We start from the raw sequence: 23,576 nt of genomic DNA, 5'->3' as shown, positions 1-23,576 counted from the left end.
ACAACACACAGTAGGTGATAGTGGCGGGGGGGGGAACAACACACAGTAGGTGATAGTGGCGGGGGGGGGGGGACGACAACACACAGTAGGTGATAGTGGCGGGGGGGGGGGACGACAACACACAGTAGGTGATAGTGGCGGGGGGGGAACAACACACAGTAGGTGATAGTGGCGGGGGGGGGGGGGGGACAACACACAGTAGGTGATAGTGGCGGGGGGGGGGACAACACACAGTAGGTGATAGTGGCGGGGGGGGGAACAACACACAGTAGGTGATAGTGGCGGGGGGGGGGGGACGACAACACACAGTAGGTGATAGTGGCGGGGGGGGGGGGACGACAACACACAGTAGGTGATAGTGGCGGGGGGGGGGGGGGAACAACACAAAGTAGGTGATAGTGGCGGGGGGGGGGAACAACACAAAGTAGGTGATAGTGGCGGGGGGGGGGGGGGGGGGGGGGACAACACACAGTAGGTGATAGTGGCGGGGGGAACAACACATAGTAGGTGATAGTGGCGGGGACGACGACACATAGTAGGTAATAATGGGGGGGGGGGGGGGGGACACACATAGTAGGTAATAGTAATAGTGGGGAGGGCACATAGTAGGTAATAGTGGGGGGGGGACATATAGTAAGTAATAATGGGGGGAATACATAGTAGGTAATAGTGGGGGGAGGGCACGGACACATAGTAGGTAATAGTGGAGAGGGGGACAAGAACAAACAGTAGGTAATAGTAGCGGGGCAGTACTCCATAAAACACAACCACACTGTCCCCTCTCCTTCCCCACACACACACAATCCTGACTGGGTTGGGTGGGCGGGGACTGTGGACCGGAAGCTGAGCGGTGGCCGCAGCGGAAGTGTGCTCAGGTGCTGGAGCCGGTCTTCTCATATTGTACGGAGCACGCCGGGAAACATGTCTAATCCGAGCCCGAGCAACAGGCCGTCCAACCCCGGCAATCCGCGGGTGTTCTTTGATATAGATATTGGAGGGGAGCCAGGTGAGAATGAATGGGCGCCATCTTCATCACTCCGACAAGTCAGTGAATAGGATCTCCCTGATATATGTTGGGAATCTGTAGATGTACTGTGGGGGACACAGGCCCAGCATCGGCCTCTATGCGAGGGACTGGTTGGGACTTGTAGTCCTTGTGCCGGTATCACAGGGTGAAGCCTATAGTCTGCACGCTGCCATGTGTGTTTCCTGCCCTCCATTGTGCTGTGTCTGTTCTGATCTTCAGTGTAGGGACATGCTGCATTGTGTGATAGGTGAGATCCTCAGTGTAGGGACATGCTGCATTGTATGATGGGTGAGATCCTCAGTGTAGGGACATGCTGCATTGTGTGATGGGTGAGATCCTCAGTGTAGGGACATGCTGCATTGTGTGATGGGTGAGATCCTCAGTGTAGGGACATGCTGCATTGTGTGATGGGTGAGATCCTCAGTGTAGGGACATGCTGCATTGTGTGATGGGTGAGATCCTCAGTGTAGGGACATGCTGCATTGTGTGATGGGTGAGATCCTCAGTGTAGGGACATGCTGCATTGTGTGATGGGTGAGATCCTCAGTGTAGGGACATGCTGCATTGTGTGATGAGTGAGATCCTCAGTGTAGGGACATGCTGCATTTTATGATGAGTGGGATCCTCAGTGTAGGGACATGCTGCATTGTGTGATGAGTGGGATCCTCAGTGTAGGGACATGCTGCATTGTGTGATGAGTGGGATCCTCAGTGTAGGGACATGCTGCATTGTGTGATGAGTGGGATCCTCAGTGTAGGGACATGCTGCATTGTGTGATGAGTGGGATCCTCAGTGTAGGGACATGCTGCATTGTATGATGAGTGGGATCCTCAGTGTAGGGACATGCTGCATTGTGTGATGAGTGGGATCCTCAGTGTAGGGACATGCTGCATTGTATGATGAGTGGGATCCTCAGTGTAGGGACATGCTGCATTGTATGATGAGTGGGATCCTCAGTGTAGGGACATGCTGCATTGTATGATGAGTGGGATCCTCAGTGTAGGGACATGCTGCATTGTATGATGAGTGGGATCCTCAGTGTAGGGACATGCTGCATTGTATGATGAGTGGGATCCTCAATGTAGGGACATGCTGCATTGTATGATGAGTGGGATCCTCAGTGTAGGGACATGCTGCATTGTGTGATGAGTGGGATCCTCAGTGTAGGGACATGCTGCATTGTGTGATGAGTGGGATCCTCAGTGTAGGGACATGCTGCATTGTATGATGAGTGGGATCCTCAGTGTAGGGACATGCTGCATTGTATGATGAGTGGGATCCTCAGTGTAGGGACATGCTGCATTGTATGATGAGTGGGATCCTCAGTGTAGGGACATGCTGCATTGTATGATGAGTGGGGGGCTTTGTGGAAATAAAAAGCACGTGGGCTACACTAGTCTGTTATCATTAGATTGCAAGCTCCTGAATCAGAAGAGTGTTATCTCGTATATATTATTATTATTATTATACAGGATTTATATAGCGCCAACAGTTTACGCAGCCCTTTACAATATAAAAGGGAGACAATACAGTTATAATACAATAAAATACAAGAGGATTAAGAGGGCCCTGCTCAGAAGAGCTTACAATCTAATAGGGTGGGGCAGGTTGTACAAAAGGTTGTAACTGTGGGGAATGAGCTGTTGTAAGTGGTAGGAGATCAGTTAGAGACGTGATAGGCTTTCCTGAAGAGATGAGTTTTCAGGGATCGCCTGAAGGTAGCAAGAGTAGGGGATAGCCGGATAGATGGAGGTAGCGAGTTCCAGAGGATGGGAGAGGATCTGGAGAAATCCTGGAGACGAGCATGAGAGGAGGAGATGAGAGCTTGAAAGCAGGAGGTCTTGAGAAGAGCGGAGAGGACGATTTGGGTGATATTTGGAGACAAGATTAGTGATGTAGCTCGGGGCAGAGTTGTAAATGGCTTTGTATGTTGTGGTTAGTATTTTGAATTTAATTTACTGGGTGATTGGGAGCCAGTGTAGGGATTGGAGGAGAGGGTTGGCAGACACTGAGCGGTTGGTAAGGTGTATAAGTCTGGCAGCAGCAATTATGATAGACTGAAGAGAGGATAGCCTATGGAGAGGCAGGCCAATGAGAAGGGAGTTGCAATAGTCAAGGCGAGAGATAACAAGGAAGTGAATGAGGAGCTTGGTGGTTTCATATGTTAAAAAGGGGCGAATTTTAGAGATGTTATGGAGGTGAATTCTACAAACTTTATATACATAGGTCATCTCATGTTATTTCTGTATGTGACTCCATAAGGGAGATTCTCCCTCGCTTCCTATCCCTCTGCTGGCCATACAAGAAATGGAAGGCGGTCCTTTCCAGGACAAGAAGGCACAGACAGCAGTGATAAGTGACCCAATTCTCCTGGTAATGTCATGGTTTGTCTCCATTGGACAGAACTTTAGTCCTGAAACAAGTAACACAGATGGCAGTATAAAGGAAAAGAGACTCTGACCTGGGTGGGATCAGCAACCACTCAGTTATTGCAGCTATGACAGGGCTCAAAATTTCAAGTCCAGAGCTACTAGCCAGGCCTCAAGAGTTACTCGCCACCAATTGCCCCACCGAACTCCAACACTGCCCCACCCCTATTTCTGCCCCATAAACATGCCCTCATAAATTATCTCATGAAATGACACTTAAATGTTTTATGCAGAATTAAGTTATAAATATTAAAAACTTCACCCGTGCCAACCAATGCTGCCTCGCCTGTGCCCACCATTGCAGCCTGGATTTGCAGGGGAGGAGAGGAACAGGAGAGCCGCCCGGATGATCAGAGTTCGGGGAACACAGCAATAAGAGCTTTAAATTCAATTGCTATATGTTCCCGCTGCTCGCCGTCACATATAGCCCCACCCCCTGGCCAGAGAACTTTGATAGATCACCCGTCCTGGGATTAGACGGGTGATCTGTCTATCAAAGCTCCCGGCCAGGGGGCGGGGCTGTATGTGACAGCAAATGCAGGGAATATACAGCAATTGAAATGAAAGCTGTTGTCGCTGTGTTCCCCCACGCTCTGATCATCCGGGTGGCTCTCCACTCTCTATCCCTCAGCGATCACTAGGAAAAGGACTCCCATTCAATCCGCCTCCCAGAGGTGCTCCCCCCCGCTCCCAGGCACAGGCAGCGCTTCCTCGCCAGCCCTCAAATTCCACTCGCAAAATGCGATGGGTACCTCACTTTCAATGCTCACGTTTCAGCCACCTTGCTCTGATTGGTGGAGCAGTGGAGCTGCAGTTGGTTGGCAAGTGTTTACCTGGCATGGTGTACTGCTGCTGCAACTAATGGGGGGACAGTGAGGGCTGAATGAAGGCAACATATGGGTGCTGCTACGACTTGGGATGAGAAGTGGTGAGGTCCTTGTTGGGTGTCATCCACACTTTATCGGTGTTACTAGTACTGACCCCCGAAACCACCCCACGCATTGCTGTGACGGATTGAACTCAGCCAGGCCAGGGTTGGATTAGGGCTAATATGTTCTGACCACAATACAAACAGCCGGTTTGTGGTTTTTAGGTACTGTGAAACATATCAAGTTCTCTCTTCCTCCATGCAATGCTTCAGCACTGACTGATGACAGGGCAATGTCACATAAAGTTTTGGGGAGTGTGAATATCTCAGTAAATGTTTGCTTGTTCAGCGAGCTGAAATCTTAGCTGTCTTGGTGGAGAAGAATAACTTCCCAGCAACATGAAGCCTTTCTTCATTTCTGTGCAGCTCTGTTCAGCTACCAGGAAAGAAAGCTGTGTTAGTGCCTAACTGGCTGAGCCTATGCTTACTTTTTTTCTACTGCTATAGCAGCACTGGATCAGTTTCCAGGCATGGAGGATTAAGTTGAATAATCACCTATACCAAATTTGTCAATTACAAGGCCCGCTGGCCGAATCCGGCCCTTGCAGCCAGAATGTGGTGGAACACCATTCCGGCTCTCACCCTCTGCTCCCACTCCCTGCTGTCACTTGTAAATACTGAAGCCTTTGCTCTCAGTGGCTCCCAGGACTCACAAATCCTTGCAAGTGCTTATGGCGTGGCTCAGCAGGGACAGATCTTCAGAATCTGAGAGAGAACATTCTCCTGGCGAGGCAGAGGCACCTACACAGGGAGGTACTATAGTTGGGCTGGATAGGGGAGAGAGATGTGAGGAAGCACACCAAAACCCTGCACTCTGTACACAGTGCACACCCCTGCACTCTGTAGGTAACATCCCTAAACCCCACACTCTATACATAGCGCATACCTGAACTGTGCATTGGGCACCACATGAACTGCACTCTGTACATAGCGTGCCCCTGAACTCTGTGCTCGTCACACTCCTGCACGCCATATGTAGCGCACCCCCAGATACAACCGACCACAGTGAAATTTGATTTTGACAGCCCTGACCCAAACCCTGTAGGTCTAGGTTTTTTGCTTCACTCCCAGGATCAGTTTTTGGGAAGTGGGGGGATAGGCGAGATGAGGGGTGGATGAATGGCAGGATCTCCCCTTTGTCCATTCACAGAACACCTTGAGAGGAAACGGGAGAGTGAATAATGGGATCCTTAAAGTGGATGTAAACCTCATTCATGAAATCTGACCTGGACACATATATCAGTAGTGTTACCTTATCTCTCTTTTGCTTATGGTAACAAAGGGGAAAAAGTGAGTTGCACATCTAAATTGTGGCATTATTGCCAGAAACCCATAATAGGCATCAGAAATGTGGATGCTAAAAAACAAACAATTTTTCTAACAGTTAATAAAATAATTAATAGTGATGGCTTCGATAGCCAGTTGTATTTTTTTGAAGACATATTTCTTAGTAAGAGTAGTATATGGCAAAGGGAGTTTATGGTCTCCTCCTAAAAGTAAGAAAAGTAGAAAAAAATGGGGAAATCAGCAATAAAGGGACTAGTGAAATTTTGAGAACTAATTGTTTAATATTTTTAAATAGAATGTTGAGGTTGACGAGTCTGTTGTTTTCCTGACTGTGCGTTATGGCTCATTATAATTCTTAGATGACCATCATAATTTATAGATAATGTTTTTTTTTCTTTTTTTGTTTGTTTTTTTTTTAGTTGGTCGCATTGTGCTGGAATTGTTTGCAGATGTTGTCCCTAAAACAGCTGAGAACTTCCGCGCTCTGTGCACTGGGGAGAAAGGTATAGGGAAGACAACAGGAAAGCCTCTGCATTTCAAAGGATGTCCTTTCCATAGGGGTAAGTGTTTATAAAGGAAGCATTTATTAATTGAAATATGCTTTATCAATATATGCTTACTGTATCTCAAAAACAGCGTGTTTATGTTTTTCTTTAAACTTTTTTGTTTTTTTTTTAGTTATTAAGAAATTCATGATCCAGGGGGGAGATTTCTCTAATCAAGATGGAACTGGTGGTGAAAGTATATACGGAGAGAAGTTTGAGGATGAAAACTTTCATTATAAGGTAGCTACAGTATTACAAAAACAGTTTTTCTATTAATATACGCTTAAGTCGCCTTGTCTTGTAGGTAGACCTACATTGTACACGACTCTAGTTCTAGTTGTTGTTGTGGGCAGCAACACATTTATCCATTTACCAAACTTCTCATACATAAAGCTGTTATTATTTTAATGAACATTCAGATGATGTTGCACCCATTTGGATATATGCAACATAGTCACAGCAACTTTGAAAAGGTTACTGTGCTATTTTGGTGCGACTTGAGTGCCAGAGAATGTAAAGTTGCATCAAAGTCACAATGGAAACTGCAACTTTGGCATTACACAAGTGTAAACAGAGCCTAAGGGCTCTTTCACACGGGGAGTCCGTATGTCCGTTTTTCATCCTTCCGTTTTCGGATGAAAAACGGACATACATGTATCCCTATGGAGCGTCGGATGTCAGCGGTGACCTGTCCGCTGACATCCGACCCGCTCCGATCCGAAAAGTGTAACGGAGGAAAACCCTACTTTTCCATCCGTTATCGGATCGGGTGACGACGGACTCTACGGTCCGTCATCATCCGATCCCCCATAGGGGAGAGCGGCGCTCTGACAGGTCCGTCGCTGCACAGTGTGCAGTGATGGACCTGTCATCTTCCTGCTCAGTGGGGATTGGCGGAGCGATCCCCGCTGAGGAAGCGGGTGTTCACGGGGCGGATCATCACTGATCACTGAAAAATAAAATGCATTTATTTTTATTTCCCAAAAGTGAACTTAAACTTTAAAGGCATTACAATCAGCATTCCAGCCAGTCAGCTGTTACTTTCTTCAGGGAGATGTAATCAATGACAGATCCCATATTCTGTCAATACACATGTCATTTAAGTCTGTGGATACTTTGAGACAAGAGCAGGGGCCTCTTGTGAGTTGCGCTGCAGATATATGGATTACTAATTTAATTCCTAGTGGTGTTTAAAAAAAAAAAAAAATGCAAGGTAAATGGAAGTCAGGGATGTTTGGCAAGGTGATTATTTTTCTAATTGTATGTTGTGTTTATTTCTCTCTTCAGCATGACAGGGAAGGCTTGCTCAGTCTGGCTAATGCAGGACCAAACACCAATGGCTCTCAGTTCTTCATCATAACTGTGCCAACACCTCATTTAGATGGGAAACATGTTGTATTTGGCCAAGTACTTAAAGGGTATGGCATTGTAAAAATGCTGGAAAATGTTGAACTTCAGGGCGAACTGCCTAAGAAGGTAAGTTGCCAACCGTAAGCATTTCTAAAATAAACCTTGCAGTTTTAGTGAAAGTTTATACGAACGTACAGTAAAACCATCAGATAAAAGTGAGAATGGAAATTGTAACCTTTTTTAACCCCTTCACTACCCGGCCATAGTCAAATGACGTCCACAGATGGGATCTCCCATTCTGGGTGGACATCATATGACGGCCTGGGCTTCCCGGCCGTCTAGGGGCGCGTGCCCGCCGCGTTACTCGGGACCCGGTGTGTGTGCCCGTCCGCCGGGCACCCGCGATTGCCCGTTAACCGGGCCGGACCGTGGATCTGTGTGTGTAAACACACAGATCCACGTCCTGCCAGTTGAGAGGAGACCGATCTGTGTTCCCAGTACAGAGGAACACTGATCGGTCTCCTCCCCTTGTACGTCCCCGCCCCCTACATTTATAATCACTCCCCTAGGAAACATTTAACCCCTCGTCTCCCCCTAGTGGTTATCCCCTTCCCCGCCTGTCACATTTATACAGTAATCAATGCAATTTTATAGCATTGATTGCTGTATAAATGTGAATGGTCCCAAAAAAGTGTCAAAAGTGTTCGATGTGTCCGCCATAATGTCGCAGTCACGAAAAAAATCGCGATCGCCGCTATTACTAGTAAAAAAAAAAAAAAAAAAAATGCCATAAATCTATCCCGTATTTTGTAGACGCTATAACTTTTGCGCAAACCAATCAATATACGCTTATTGCGATTTTTTTTTTTTTTTTTTTACAAAAAATATGTAGAAGAATACGTATCAGCCGAAACTGAGAAAAAAATTAGTTAAAAAAAAATTGGGATATTTATTATAGCAAAAAATATTGTGTTTTTTTTTCAAAATTGTCGCTCTTTTTTTGTTTATAGCGCAAAAAATAAAAAACGCAGAGGTGATCAAATACCATCAAAAGAAAGCTCTATTTGTGGGGAAAAAAGGAAGTCAGTTTTGTTTGGGTACAACGTCGCACGACCGTGCAATTGTCGTTTAAAGTGCGACATTGCTGAAAACTAAAAAGTGGTCAGGGAAGGAAGTGGGTGAAAATGCCCTGTATTGAACCAGTTAAATGAACATTTATTCAGGTCCGCACCAGGACGTGTAACCAGTCTGATGGTAGGGTGGTCAGTGCTGAAGACCTGCTGTGATTGTCAGTCCCACAGAATCCTTCTGCAGGGACTTCATGGCCAGTGGCTTGGCATTGGAGCCTCTACATCAGTGGTTCTTAGCTCCTGTCCTCAGGACCCACTAACAGGTCAGGTTTGCAAGATAACTGAAATGCATCACAGGTGATATCATTTGCTGCTCAGTGATTGCAGTATTCTAGTCTGCATCTCCCCCAAGGTAATACATAAAATCTGGCATGTTAATGGGTCCCGAGGACAGCAGTTGAGAACCACTGCTCTATGTAAAGATTATAAGCGTTAACCTTTACATTTATTCTGTCATTACTAAAGTCTACTTTTTTTTTTAGTGGTGATCCAGTATAACTGTAGTTGCTACATTATGCTATCTATAATTGGCAGGTTTTGATATAGAAGAAATTGTGGCTTTTACCTAATCCTAGTCTGTTTTTGTTTTGTTTTTTTTTTTGTCCAGCCGTGTGTAATAGCAGAGTGTGGAGAGTTCAGAGATGGAGATGAAGTGGTTGTGGCTCCTCCAGATGGCTCTGGTGACATTCATCCTGACTTCCCGGAGGACTCTGATGTCGAACTAAATGATGTATGTAATTTATACAATTAACTAAATCTCTTATAAAAAGTATTTGTCTGGAAAAGACCCATATATGTAGATGGGAAAGCACTACATATTATGTACATGTGGCTTACAGTTTGCTTAGAATTAGAGCTGCACAATTCTGGCCAAAATGAGATTCCCTTTATTTTTTATTTATTAATTTTTTTTTTGCTTGGCTCAAAGTTAACGATTCTCGCAGCATAAAATCTTTCACGTTATACAAAAAAAATTGGGGTAACTTTACTGTTTTTTTTTTTTTTAATTCATTAATTTTTCCCCAAAAAATGCATTTAAAAGACTGCTGTGCAAATGCAGTGCGATATAAAATATTGCAACAACCACCATTTTATTCTCTAGGGTCTCTACTAAAAAAAAAATATAATGTTTGGGGGTCCTAAGTAATTTTCCCTAAACGTCTTTTAGAACAGCTGAGAGAGTGGTTCCTCCCACTTGTCGACAGGAAACACACCTCCACCAAACTTTAAAAGGAGGCTCCTTCCCACATGTTGCCAGTTTTTGTGTTTCCTCCGGTAGGGAACACTTAGTGGGGAGTCGGGAGCTCTCAAGGTGCTGTCCTGAGAGGCCAGGCTCCCTGCTCCACCATTTTTTTTTTTTTTTTTTTTTCCTTTCCCTGCCTCAGAGAGAAAGTTCCTCCCATTTCGACAGGGTGACAGGGTGATGCAGAATCTGTTGGATAGGCTCCTTCTCCCTCGTCAGTGCTTGGGGAGAGCTGTGATTGCTCTAAGGGTTGCCGCTTCCAGGCAACGGCGAGTGATGGCGGACATCCCTTTTTTTTTTTTTTTTTTTTTTTTTTTTTTTTTTTTTTCAGGTCGCTTTTCTGAATGCCGACGCCATCTTGGGATGGGCAGCCAGAGGACTGCATCTGCCGGAAGTGAGGTGCCAGAAGTGAGGTACCAGGAAGTGGGGTACCAGGAAGTGGGGCGGCATCCTAGGAGCGGGCGCATGGCGTAATTTCCAGGGGGAGGAGGGAGAAACGGGTCTGGTGCCTAAATTTCCAGTTCCGGTCTGACGCAGAGGCGCTAATGGAGTCCACAACCAGCGTTTAGCCACATGCATCGTGCTGCAGTACCAGGATGGATTTGGGAACCGCAGCAAGTGGGACAGGCATCAGCAAGACCCAGTTAAGGGGCAGATGGGTGCTCTGCTCTAAGTTACTTTGAGGTCTCTCTCTCTCCCTTTATCTCATCAGTGGAATTTGAGTTTGGTTTCCCCCTGGTAGTATGGCCTGTATGGGCACAGGAGACTTTGTTTTCTCACTGTGCACCTGTGGTGACCATATTGGAAGAGTTCAGGCTGACTCGCTAGGATGGTTTTGTTTTTCTGTTCCTTTTTTCCCTTGTCATGCAGGCCAAGAGCTCTGACCTGGGGGTTAAAAGAAAATGCCCTTCATGCAAAATAAAACTACCTGAAGGCTGGAAAAAGACACTGTCAAGCATACATTAACTCTTTAGTTAAGGAAGGAGGCTTCTTCCGCATGCAACAGTTTGATTGCATCAGTCAAAAAGGAACTGGATGCCACCATTCATACTTTTCGAACTTCGCTCACAAATCCATCCTTAAGTCAGTTGTCCACCTCACAATCCTCTCAGAGCTCACTGTTAGTCCTGGCACTGGAGGCTGAAGTAGGTCCTCATAACCAGGAAGGACATTCCCCCTCACATTCTAAGGAAGAGTCCGCGGAGGACGACAAGGTGGAAAATGCACTTTCTAAATATAAAGTCTTTGGAGCAAGTAGACTGCCTACTAAGGGCAATTTATGCTACCTTGGGCTTGGAGGAAGAGCGAAAATAATCGTCTTTGCATGACAGGATGTACGCAAGACTTGGTGTGCCCAAAAATCTTACTTTTTCAGTCCATGCAGTAATGACTGAGACAAATAAGAAAGAATGGGCTGAAACAGAAAGAAAGCCTTTCTTCCCAAGGGCCCATAAAAGGAGGTTCCCATTCGATGAAGATGCAGCGGCACTTTAGAATAAAGTTCCAAAACTAGATGCAGCCTTTTCTCAGATTTCAAGATCAACTGATCTGGCATTTGAGGACATGGGGATTTAAAGGACCCCATGGATAAAAAGATGGATCAACAGCTTAAGAGGGCTTGGCAATCCATCATGGGCAACCTCAAACCAGCAATGGCGACTACTGGTGTCTCTAGGAATATGGAATATTTGGGTGCATCAGCTTAAAGCTCATTATAATCGCACAAGAAATTCTCGATTCCTTTACGACTTTGTCAGCAGCTGTAGCTTATGTTTGACGCATCAGCAGAATCTATTAGGATGACAGCAAAAGCCGCAGCCCTAACTAACTCAGTTAGAAGGGCGCTGTGGTTAAAAACCTGTCCGGGAGATGCAGCATCCAAAAACAAGCTATGTGGGGTCCCATTCTTAGGGGACTTGTTGTTCGGCCCTGATTTGGATTCAGTTCTTGAGTGAACTGCAGATAAAAAGAAGTCCTTTCCTGTCAAGAAGAAAGAAAGCCGGTCAAATGTTTTTTAAGGACTCGGGAACAAAGTAACAAACCTCCAAGCGAAAAAGAAAAATCAGGGCAGAGGGGAAAGACAAAGGAAATGTCCTTTTCCATCCTCCTGCGTTAGCCAGCAAACGCAATGACAGCCTGTTACAAGTGGGAAGAAGGCTTCAAAATCTTCTCCCCTATTGGGCAAGCATGACAGAAAACCAGTATATTCTGAGCATGCTCTCCCAAGGTTACAAAATAGAATTTTCGGATCACCCCCCAGAAAGGTACTTTGTAAAAAGCCTACCAAGAGATGCAATAAAGGGCCTGGCTATGAAGAACCTGTTAAAGGATCTGAGGCAATAAGGGTTTGTGACTCGGGTACCACTGGAGGAACGTTATCAGGGATTCTATTCCCATATATTTCTGATTTAACGGAAAAAAAAAAAAACTGAAGTTTTCGATTAATCCTCAACTTAAAACCACTAAACGGATCAGTCCTATACAAGAGGTTTCGTATGGACACTATCTTCATGGTCAGAAAAACCTATTGACCAAGGAGTGCTTCATGGCATCGATCGACCTAAGAGATGCCTATCTGCACATCCCTATAGCCCCTCACTCTCAGAGATTCCTAAGGATGGCGATAAACATGGAACGAGGTGCTACATATGCAAGTCAAGGCCCTTCCCTTCGGCCTTTCTTCTGCCCCGCAAATTTTTACAAAGGTGATGGCAGAAGCCCTTGAACCTCTCCGCCTTCAAGGGGTCGCAGCAATACCGTACCTGGACTACCTGCTATTCTTTGCCCCTTCGAGGGAGAAATTGTTAGAAGACCTGCGCAAGGCCCGCAGTCATTTAACCTTGGGTTGGATTGTGAATGTTCAGAAGTGAAACTTCAATCCGGCTCAACAAGTACAATTTCTGGGGTACCAAATAAGCTTAGTGGAGCAAAGAATTTTTCTTCCAGAAGAGAAAAAAATTGAAGTCCAAAATATCATAGCTATGCTACAGACAAATCAGGAAATGTCAGTCAGAAGGGTTATGTCGGCCCTAGGAACTTTAACCTCCACTATGCCATCCATTCAGTGGGCAAGGCTACATTTCAGACCTATTCAGAGTTTCCTCCTAAAGGCATGGAACCACAGGACATCTTTGGACGCAAAGGTAAAGATTCCCACCAGAGTCAAACGATTGCTTTGGTGGTGGAGAAATCAGGCAATTCTGTCAAAAGGCCTACTATGGTCATTCCCTATAGAAAAAGTGGTGAAGATGGATGCCTGCGTGTGCAGATGGGGGGCCCACTTGGATCAGAACTTAGCACAGGGAGAATGGTCCCGGTCCGAGGCAAAAAGGTCCTCAAATTGGAGGGAACTAAGAGCAGTCTCCTTAGCATTGCATGCCTTCTCTCCAATCCTCCAAGGTTTCCATGTCCAGATTCTATCAGACGAGGCCACTTCCATACCCTACCTGAACAAGCAGGGAGGCACAAGAGGCAAAACTCTTCAGTTGCTGGCATCCTAGAGTGGGCGGAAAATCATTTTGCTGTCCTTATCTGCAGTCCCCCTCAAAGGCACACTAAACGTAGTGGCAGATTTTCTGAGCAGGAGACTGATTCAGGAGGCAGAATGGAGCTTGAATCCAGAAATTTTTGCAATGGTCACCAGAGCCTGGGGCCATCCACAAGTGGACCTGTTTACGTCAGAAGAAAATGCAGAGCTCCCGCTTTTCTTTTCACCGAAACACTTCTCAGGGGATAGCTGCCTTAGCACATTCTTGGAACTTTCACCTGATTTACGCATTTCCCCCGTTCCAGCTAATTCTGTTAGTATTGAGGAAAATACAAACTGAAAAGGTGTCTGTAAACCTGATTACTCCATTCTGGCCAAAAAGAGCTTTGTTTACTACCCTTATGCAGATGGCAGTCAAACCATTTTGGCAGCTACCTCTCTGACAAGATTTACTTCTGCAGGGTCCAATACATCACCCGAATGTGGCCAGTCTAAGCTTCACCACCTGGTATCTGAGGAGACATTGTTAAGGGACAAAGGTCTGTCCGGACCCTTAGTAACCACTTTACTTTCCAGTAGAAAGACAGTAACTAGAAGCATTTATGCTAAATATTGGAAGGTCTACAACTTCTTGTGTCGTTCGAGAAATAGAACTGTAGAAAATTTGGTGTCGGTATTGGAATTCCGACAAAATGGCACAGACAAAGGCCTTGCAGTCAGCACACTTAAGATGCAAGTGGCCGCATTAGGAGTTTTTTTTGGAGAGACCAGTCTTTTCTGAGCCCTTGGTGACAAGATTTTTTTAAGCAACTTACTAGATCTAGACCAGCTCCAACTAAGCATTTTCCCAAATGGGATTTATCAGTGGTCCTACAACCCTCACAAAGGAACCTTTTTTGAAACGTTACATGCAATATCTCTAAGGAATGTAACCATTAAGACTTAATTTCTAGTTGCAATCACATCGGCAAGGAGAATTGGTGAACTGCACGCCCTATCGGTTGAAGAACCTTTATTACCCATCTACCCAGATAGGATTATACTTAAAACAGATCCGGGGTTTTTACCAAAAGTAGCGTCAGTTCACAACAGGTCATAGGAGATCATCCTACCAACCTTTTGCTCAAACCCTTTTGGCTTAAATCCGCTGTTCTGGCAGCCTACTCTCAGTCGGGGCCATCTCCCCTGTCGGGAATTCGAGCACATTCTACCAGGGCTCAGGCCACTACATGGGCAGAAAAATCTGATGCCACCCCAGATCAAATTTATAAGGCGGCTATGTGGTCAAGTTACTTAATGTTTGTCCGTCATTACAGACTGGATCTTCTTTCAGCAAATGATCAGGCTTTTGGCAGAAAGGTCCTGCAGGCTGTGGTCCCTCCCTAGTTGGTAAGTCTCGTTTATCCTCTCAGGTGCTGTCCTGAAAGACGTTTAGGGAAAATTCAAGTTAGACTTACCGGTAACTTGTTTTCTAGGAGTCTTTCAGGATAGCAACAACCCGCTCTTATTGTTTTATTTTATGCTGTGACTAACCATATTCTGATTATGTGTTCCAGCTTGGGCCGGAGGTTCTTTCCTACTACTACTACTACTACTACAGCCTCCTTTTAAAATTTGGTGGAGGTGTGTTTCCTGTCGACAAGTGGGAGGAGCCACTCTCTTAGGTGCTGTCCTGAGATGAGACTCATGGAAAACAAGTTACCTGTAAGTCTAACTTGAATTTTCTAGCAAAAAAAAATGATTTTAACTTGCATCCAACAAATATCAGAAAAAGGTTTAGTGTTTAAGTGGTTTAACTTTCCTCATTTTACACATCAAAGTGTATTGCTTTGATCTGAAGGTCAAATGTTACAATGTTTATACTTCCACTGTTAAAGAATGTTGTGAAATTTGGCAGACTGCCTGGTTTCGTTTTTTTTTTTTTTTTTTTTTTTTTTTTTTCCCATTTCCTTTCTTTTGATGGCTGTCAGCTTCAGCAGAGCAGAGAGAATTCTCTGCATAGAAAGCATAGGGAAAATACTTTAAGATCACAAGGGGGAAAAAAAAATTGTGATAACGATTAATTATGCAGCTCTACTTAGAAAATGTATTCTACTTTCTCTGCTTAACAGGTTGAAAAAATTGTCAGTATTGCAGAGGATGTGAAGAACATTGGGAATAATTTATTCAAGTCTCAGAACTGGGAGATGGCAGTAAAGAAATATAATAAAGCTCTAAGGTATGTTGTGATATGCAAAAAAAAGTGCTCTTACTGCTTACCAGGATATTTAATGCATCCTTCTAATTTGTAATGACTATCTTGGGTGTAATTGGCAGATTTTTGTAATCATTATTTTACTCCCCATAGTGTTCAAGCATCCAGTTCTGAGTCTAAATAGAACTGCCATCCTGGCAGTTGCCCCATATCTCAAGCACTAGAATAGCTTGTGTTTAAACACTTATGTTTCTGCAGTAAGCTAGTGCAGCCTGTTTGGGTAAGTACTATATATACATATAGTTCCCTGCATCTTGGATCTAGCATTGTGGAGGTTCTTTCACTGGCTTGAAATCAGAACTCTGGTGTTGGTGTTTTGGTTGGTGGGGCTGGGTATCAAATTCTACATAGCACCCAGCATAAGTATTAATTCCCTTGCCATTTTCCATATATTGAGTGTTTGACCACAATAAGAAAAAATAAGTATTTTAAAAACTTTTAGTTTTAAAGGATAAGTTTATTTTTTTATTAAATGCATTTATTTGCAGTTTAAAAAAAATGTGCATTTTACTATTTTATTATTTATTTATTTATTTATTTATTTTTTTAAATTTCAAGCCTGGAAAGCACTGCACCAGCATTCAGATATCTGATGCCATGCAGGTCTCCTGCAGACTGTCAGTGTGAGCTGCCTGCCCCATACATCATACGGCCAGGTAGAATCCACAGCACTGTGGTAGTTCATTGAGAACTACAAGCTGACAGCCACAAAGCCTGTCAGTGCTTGTAGTTTATTGATTCATAGGGATCTGTGAATCAATGACGCGCCCATTTGGGGGGACCCCCACACTGCCACGCTCTTTGAATTGTGACAGCGAGTACGGGGAGAAGATCCCCAGCTTGCTGCCACAAAGAGGGGGGTGGGGACAGAGGGGTCTGATGCTGAATGTGTTACATATTACACCCTAAATATGGGTGTAATATGTTCAGAAAGGTGAACTTATCCTTTTTAAGGCTGGGTTCACACTGATGTGGCCGCGGGTCTCATGCGTTGTACAGCGATTCAAGTGCGAATCTGGTCCAAATTTTTGCCTAAATTCGCACCTGAAACTGAACCAGAGACGCAAAGGACCCTTTTCCAATGCGGACCACGGCTGCCCCGGAGCTGTGTGAACTGGCTCTATTAAGTGCCAGTCACAGTCTCCTGTCATGCGTATTGGATGGGGGGAAACCCGCATCCAATTCTCATAAATGTGAACCCGGCCTAAGTTGTAAGTCAATTTAAAAAAGAAAAACCTAGGTGCATGTGTCCATTATATAGGTCTTCTCAGTACAGTGTTCAGTCGGGACCTAGGGGCTCCCTGGGCACATAAACACTCTGAACGTGAATGAAAGCACTTACTAGCACCACAGATATCCTCCGGTTTACTTTAGACACTTTTTATGGCATAATTGCAAACTGTCATTTTTAATGTCCAATTTCCATTTTAATATTTTCTAGATATGTAGAGAGCTGTAAAGATGTCACCGGAGATGACAACATTTCAAAGTTAAATCCTATTGCTGTAAGCTGTAATCTGAATATTGGAGCTTGTAAGCTGAAAATGTCTGACTTCAGAGCTGCAGTCGAGAGCTGCAATGAGGTATTTTAATTATAACAGCATTACACAAACTATCCTGGGAAAGCCTTGTTTACTGAACTGTTTGAATTCAAACTCTTTGATACGGTTCAATTAGTCTTTTCTAAACTATGGGACTGCCAATCATTTATTACAAAGGTGACAAATGTATTATTTTGCAAAAAATCCCCCTAGGATTGGGACTTTAACAGACCACCAGACCCATTCAAGTAAAAAATATTGTTTTATTGATCTACTTAAAAAAGACGTGAAAGCGTCTATATTATACAGTATATTAAAAAATCAGAAAATCAAATCAATACATCAATAGATGTGCTAGCACCCACAGAGCCACTCACCCCCTTGTGAGATCTCCATATTAGAAGGTTTTGGCACTGAGCCAACCATGATGGGACTGTTCCAGGATATTGTTCCTTCCGGCATGCAGCCGATGCATAACAGGTTTCCTTGAATGGTTTTTCCTCTAGCTGGCTCGTCTATTACCCGATCTGACATTATTCTTTCAACATATACACTATCCTTATTTTGTTGGTCTGGCACAAATGAACATATAACTTTTGATCTGAGGGGCCATGAGTGCTACATGAACATAAGGTAATTCCTAGAGAATCTATACATGTATACATTATTTTCAACTCTCAAAATCCCTGATGAAGGTACCAGAGCTACCGGAAACGCGTCGGGTATCGGGGTACATCACCCCCATGAGAGCACACTAACGATTGTAGTCCTGTAGTTTTTTTTCTCTGTTCTTGACTATGCCTCCATGCTGTATGGAATGATTTTTGTTTGATTTTCTTTTTCTGTTTTTTTAATATACTGTATAATAGACACTTTCACGTCTTTTTTTAAGTAGATCATTAAAACAATATTTTTTACTTGAATGGGTCTGGTGGTCTGTTAAAGTCCCAATCCTAGGGGGATTTTTTGTTCAACTATTTATTATATAGGGATGGGACCACCACACTCCATATTTGTCATGATGGAAGCCCCTCTCCTTGCAATGTATTATTTAGAAGCTGACCAGCTTCTATTGAGTCAATATGTGCATTTAAAAGAGCATGGAAAATGTTCCACCAATCTAAAACCATAGTCCCTTATTTTAAGTGCAGTGGCTCCCTGGATTTCTCACACCATGCTTTATTACATAGGTACAGTCACTTTTTTTGGGGAAAAAACACAAAAAAAATTAGCCTATAATACCCAGACACTATTAGTGAGATGCTAAATTATCCTATAACAAACATCCTACATCCCTGTAATCTGTGGTCATCCCACTACGGACTCCACAGCAGCTGTAATGAAGATCAGCACGTTACTTCTCCATTGTCCTGTACTATCAATTATTGTCTGCATGGAAAGAACCTGCAGTTACTGTTTTAGAGAAAAATACCTTTTGCATGTTACATTTTGTGTTTTTTTTTTTTTTTTTTCCCCTCAAGGCTCTTGAAATAGATCCCTCTAACACAAAGGCACTTTACAGACGAGCCCAAGGTTGGCAGGGATTGAAAGACTATGAACAAGCACTGGTAAGTACTTTGTTATCTGTAGGTTTACAGTGCATTTCCTGTGAAAGGTGTGATGACTGATTCCTGTTCTGTTGTAGGAGGATCTTAAAAAGGCACATGAGTTGACCCCAGAGGATAAAGGTATATTTAGTTTTCCTTTTACTTTGTCAGTGTGTGTGTAGAACTAACACTAAATGGAGAACCTTATGTAATTGTTAGCCAAACCAATTGAGGTTGGTTTAGTTTGGGTGTTGATTTTGCCTGATCTAGGTAATTGCATACACAATTTTCAGTGGCAACATTGTCTATATGCTGAGCTACTAGGAAGTCATGTCCTGTGTGATTTATTGTATTTAAAACTGTACATAACTGGTGCATTTTCCACTGTTACACCCTTTAAAAAAAATTTCAGTGGGCCATAGCCGAATGACGGCCACAGCGCGGACCTCAATTTCCGGGAGACCGTCATAGGGCGTCCTCCCCTGTGCACGCACCCTGCAGGGCGCGCAGTGCGTGTGCTGTGATCACCGAGTCACAGAGACTCAGATGAACACAGATCCGAGTAAGGGGCCGATCCCGGCCCCTTGCCTTGTGATCAGCTGTCAGCGAATGACAGCTGATCACATGATGTAAACAAAAGCTCGGTAATCTATTTTTTTTTTTTCCTCACGCTGACAGCGTGAAAAGAAAAAAAAAAGCCGATCACCAGCTTGTGTTAAAGGGACATCGGTCCTGAAGAGGAAGGGAGGCACATATGCCTCATCTGTGCCTGTCAGTGCCACCTATCAGTGCCACCTAGCAGTGCTTCCATCAGTGTAAGCAATCGGTGCCCATTATTGCCGCCTCATCAGCGTACATCAGTGAAGGAAAAAAATTATCTGTTTGCAAAATTTTATAACAAAATATAAAAAAAAAAACTTTAAAAAAAAAAAAAAAAAAAAAGTCGGTCTTTTTCAGTTTTTTTTTTAACAAAAAATAAAAACCGCAGAGGTGATCAAATACCACCAAAAGAAAGCTCTATTTGTGGGGAAAAAAATGATAAAAATTTCATTTGAGTACAGTGTTGTATGACCGCTTAATTGTCATTCAAAGTGCGACAGCGCTAAAAGCTGAAAATTGGTCTGGACAGGAGGGGGGTTTAAGTGCCCAGTAAGCAAGTGGTTAAAGCAGAACTCCAGGCCTAGGGGGAGGATAGGAGGGGCAGAAAGGCACTAGCAGGGGCTGAACTACAAAGACAACTGTAACTGTAGTCAGTGGTTTTTAAAGGGAACCAGTCACGGTATAAACCAGCGTTAGGAGGTATACCAGACTTTGGGCCTTTTTAGCCCATTAGCATGAAGTCCAGGTGTTTTGGCAGTTGACATCTGCTTGCTGCACAGGTTTTGGGGCACCTGACAAGCTGGAGTAGAATGGAGTAGACACACCTAGGGTATGTTGACTACTGCAGCTAGTTTAAGTACCATTTCCTAGGGCTGGCTGTAAAGGGAATTGCTACATCAACCTTTCACTTTAAACCGTTCCTTTGGGCCAATGATCTGTTTTCTTTGCTAAATGATGTAGCTATTTATCTAGTCAATCATTCACAGGAAAATACAAGGCTTCCTCTGATTGGAGATGTAGGTGGATGATGTCATGATCTCTGCCAATCAGAGGAAACCTTGTATTCACTCCATACGTACAGTTTATACAGCGCTAACAGCGGGTGCATGAATTTGTAGGGATACTTGTTTGTTTGGGTCACCTTCTCCCAAGTTAACTATTTAACTGCTTGCCGCCCGTCATATAACAAAGTGACGGCGGCAAAGTGGTTTCAATATCCTGACTGGACGTCACATGACGTCTTCAGGATATTAAGCCGCTGCGCGCCCCCAGGGCGCGCTTCGCAGCGATCGTTGTTGCAGTGTGTCACACCGCAACTCCATTTAGACGGACTTCTCTTTACCACGTGATTAGCCGTGTCCAATCACGACTGATCACAATGTAAACAGGAAGACCAGTTGATTGGTTTTTCCTCACTTGCGTCTATCAGACGCGAGTAGAGGAGAGCCGATCAGCTGCTCCTCTGACAGAGGGCTGTCTGTGCTGATCGATTATCAGCGCAGCCCCACGGAGGATGCCCACACTGGACCACCAGGGATGTCACCACCAGGTATGCCACCCCGAACCACCAGGGATTCCAATCAGTGGTCACAATGGGCATGACTGGCAGGCATTATTTGGCACTGATTGGCATCCATTAATACTATACATTATAGTACATCCGTGCCGCCTATCGGTGCCCATCCGTGCCTATGTGTACCCATCAGTGCCACATATTGGCACCCATCAGTGCCGCCTTATCAGTGAAGGAGAAAACTTACTTATTTACAAAGTTTTTTAACTGAAACAAAAAAAAAGACCTACTTATTTACAAAGTTTTGTAACTGAAACAAAAAAAAAACTTTTTTTTTTTTTTCAAAATTGTAGGTCTTTTTTTTTTTTTATTTGTTTAGCAGAAAAAAAAAATCCTGGAGGTGATCAAATACTAGAGCTGCACAATTAATCGTTAAAAAATCGTGATCTCGATTCACCTCCCCTGACGATCTCTCCTGCTGAGTTTGACTATTCTTTCATATAAACAAGTGGAGAGATTATCTGCTCACTCAGCTGTCAAAAAAAAACATCCAGGCATTCTGCCAAGTTTAGAACTTGAAACATTGTATCTAACTTCCTTCTTAGATCAAAGGGATAGAACTTCTCTGTGTAAACAAATAACCTGGGCAATCTGCCAAGCTTTAAACAACGTGTAAATGCAGGAAGTTTAACCACTTAAAGTCTAAATCTTTTTCTGACACTTCTTTCTTAAGTTAAAATCAATATTTTTTGCTAAAAAAAAATTACTTGGAACCCCCAAACATTAGAGATAAAATATATATATATATATATATATATATATATTCTAATATTTTATAATATGGAATAAAATGGCAATTGCTGCAATATTTTATGTCGCACTGTATTTGCCCAGCGGTCTTTCAAATGCAATTTTTTGGGAAAAAATACACTTCAATAAATAAAAAAAAAAGAAACAGTAAAGTTAGCGCATTTTTTTTTTTTGTTTTAATGTGAAAGATGATGTTACGCCGAGAGAATCGTGGGAGAATCGTGATCTATCCTCTAAGCAAAAAAATTGTGATTCTCATTTTAGCCAGAATCGTGCAGCTCTATCAAATACCACCAAAAGAAAGCTCTATTTGTGGGAACAATATGATAAAAATTTAGTTTGGGTACAGTGTAGCATGACCGCGCAATTGTCATTCAAATTGCGACAGCGCTGAAAGCTGACAATTGGTCTGGGCAGGAAGATGTATAAGTGCCCTGTATTGAAGTGGTTAAAGTGAAAGTAAACCTGGAGCTAGGCTTTAAAGTAGAACTAAAGGCAAAACATTTTTCTCATTTTGGTTAAAGTAAGGGAGGCTAATGATCCCTGCCAGTTTATTTCTTTGCTTATTTGTCCTATTGGGGAGATTTCCCTTCACTTTAGCCAAAACAGGAAGTGAGGGGGAATCCTCCAAATTGAGGGAATCCTGGTGGTCACCAGAGCTGGTGTCTTCATCCCAAGTTTGGGATTTGCTTTCACTCTTGCTGATAACTGTAAAAAGGAGAAATAGTGAATTTCCCTAATGAGGACACAGCGAGCAAAAAAAAAAAAAAAAAAAAAATATATATATATATATATATATATATATATATATATATATATATATATATATATATATATATATATATATACACTTTGCATTTTTATACTGTAAAACCTTGTCTCCGTGCCACACAATAATAGTTTAATCCCATGTTTGTGGTAGTATGATTCTGCTTTTATGTAGGGCAAACCATTTGGAACTCTGAGCAGGTTTTGATATGTTGCCAAGTATATAATGTAATTTTGGTCTCTGACTTATTGGGAAATGTTGCTATAGATGATGGATTGCTGTCATCGTTTTCCTACTGCCACAGTATGTTCTGTCCTTTCATTTGATCTCTGTTCTTGCAGCTATCGGCAGTGAAATTCTTCGGGTCAAGCACAGAATCAAAGAACAGAAGGAAAAAGAAAGAGCTGTCTATGCAAAAATGTTTGCATAAATATGTTAATAAACCGGGCATGCAGTGTTCTGAAATCTATGGTATCTGGGTGCAAAAGAGCTGTATGAGGCTATACCCTGTGATATTAAACCAAAAACTTTTTCATAGGTTTTCAACACAGGTGTGATGTTTCACCTAAGTGTTATTGACGGTTTACATTTTTTGGCCATCTTTTAATGTTTTTCTTTTGTGACACTGCATGAACTATGCAAAAAGTGATATGTGCAGTGTACCATTTAATTTGTGATTTTGGCTTCTGTTAGTATTGCTTACTAGTCTTTATTATTTTGTGTGACAGTGAAGGAGCGAGGCTTATTGTTTTAATGTGCACCTTTTTAGAGGGCAACAGCAGTTCTGTGTTAATAGCATAATGTGATTTTTGCTCATAAACTTGAGTAAAGATTAAACCTGTTACTGTCGTTCCTAATAAAGACTGTTACTGCTGTATGGTTTTTTTTTTTTTTTTTTTACCCCTGAGTGTGCCAGATTTAACATGACCGAGTTTCAGCTTATCGATGTTTCAAAGGGATATCAAGGAAAAGGGTTTACACCTGAAATAACAGCAGTACATTTTATAGTGGTTAATATACTTATTAACCCCTTTGGTTAAATGGGGATCTGTGTAAAAACTGGTATTTGTGTTTAGCAGGGGACTGCGTACTACAACTACAGCATTTAGACTTATC

The 23,576-nt window shown here is 43.2% G+C and overlaps 1 protein-coding gene across 1 annotated transcript; it reads left to right on the top strand.

Annotated features, from left to right (window-relative positions):
- The first annotated feature begins 822 nt into the window (after positions 1-822).
- PPID (peptidylprolyl isomerase D) lies at positions 823-23,337 on the top strand. The gene is made up of 10 exons (XM_073605845.1): positions 823-1,006; positions 6,091-6,231; positions 6,350-6,456; positions 7,504-7,692; positions 9,304-9,426; positions 15,538-15,644; positions 17,122-17,263; positions 18,703-18,789; positions 18,867-18,909; positions 22,802-23,337. Exons 1-10 carry the CDS (start codon positions 922-924, stop codon positions 22,888-22,890), a joined length of 1,113 nt encoding a protein of 370 aa, XP_073461946.1. The 5' UTR covers positions 823-921; the 3' UTR covers positions 22,891-23,337.
- Positions 23,338-23,576: the final 239 nt, after the last annotated feature.

This window comes from Aquarana catesbeiana, linkage group LG01 (genome assembly GCF_042186555.1).
Source record: "Aquarana catesbeiana isolate 2022-GZ linkage group LG01, ASM4218655v1, whole genome shotgun sequence".
Lineage (NCBI taxonomy): Eukaryota > Metazoa > Chordata > Amphibia > Anura > Ranidae > Aquarana > Aquarana catesbeiana.
This window is presented reverse-complemented; position numbering and strand designations above follow the sequence as displayed.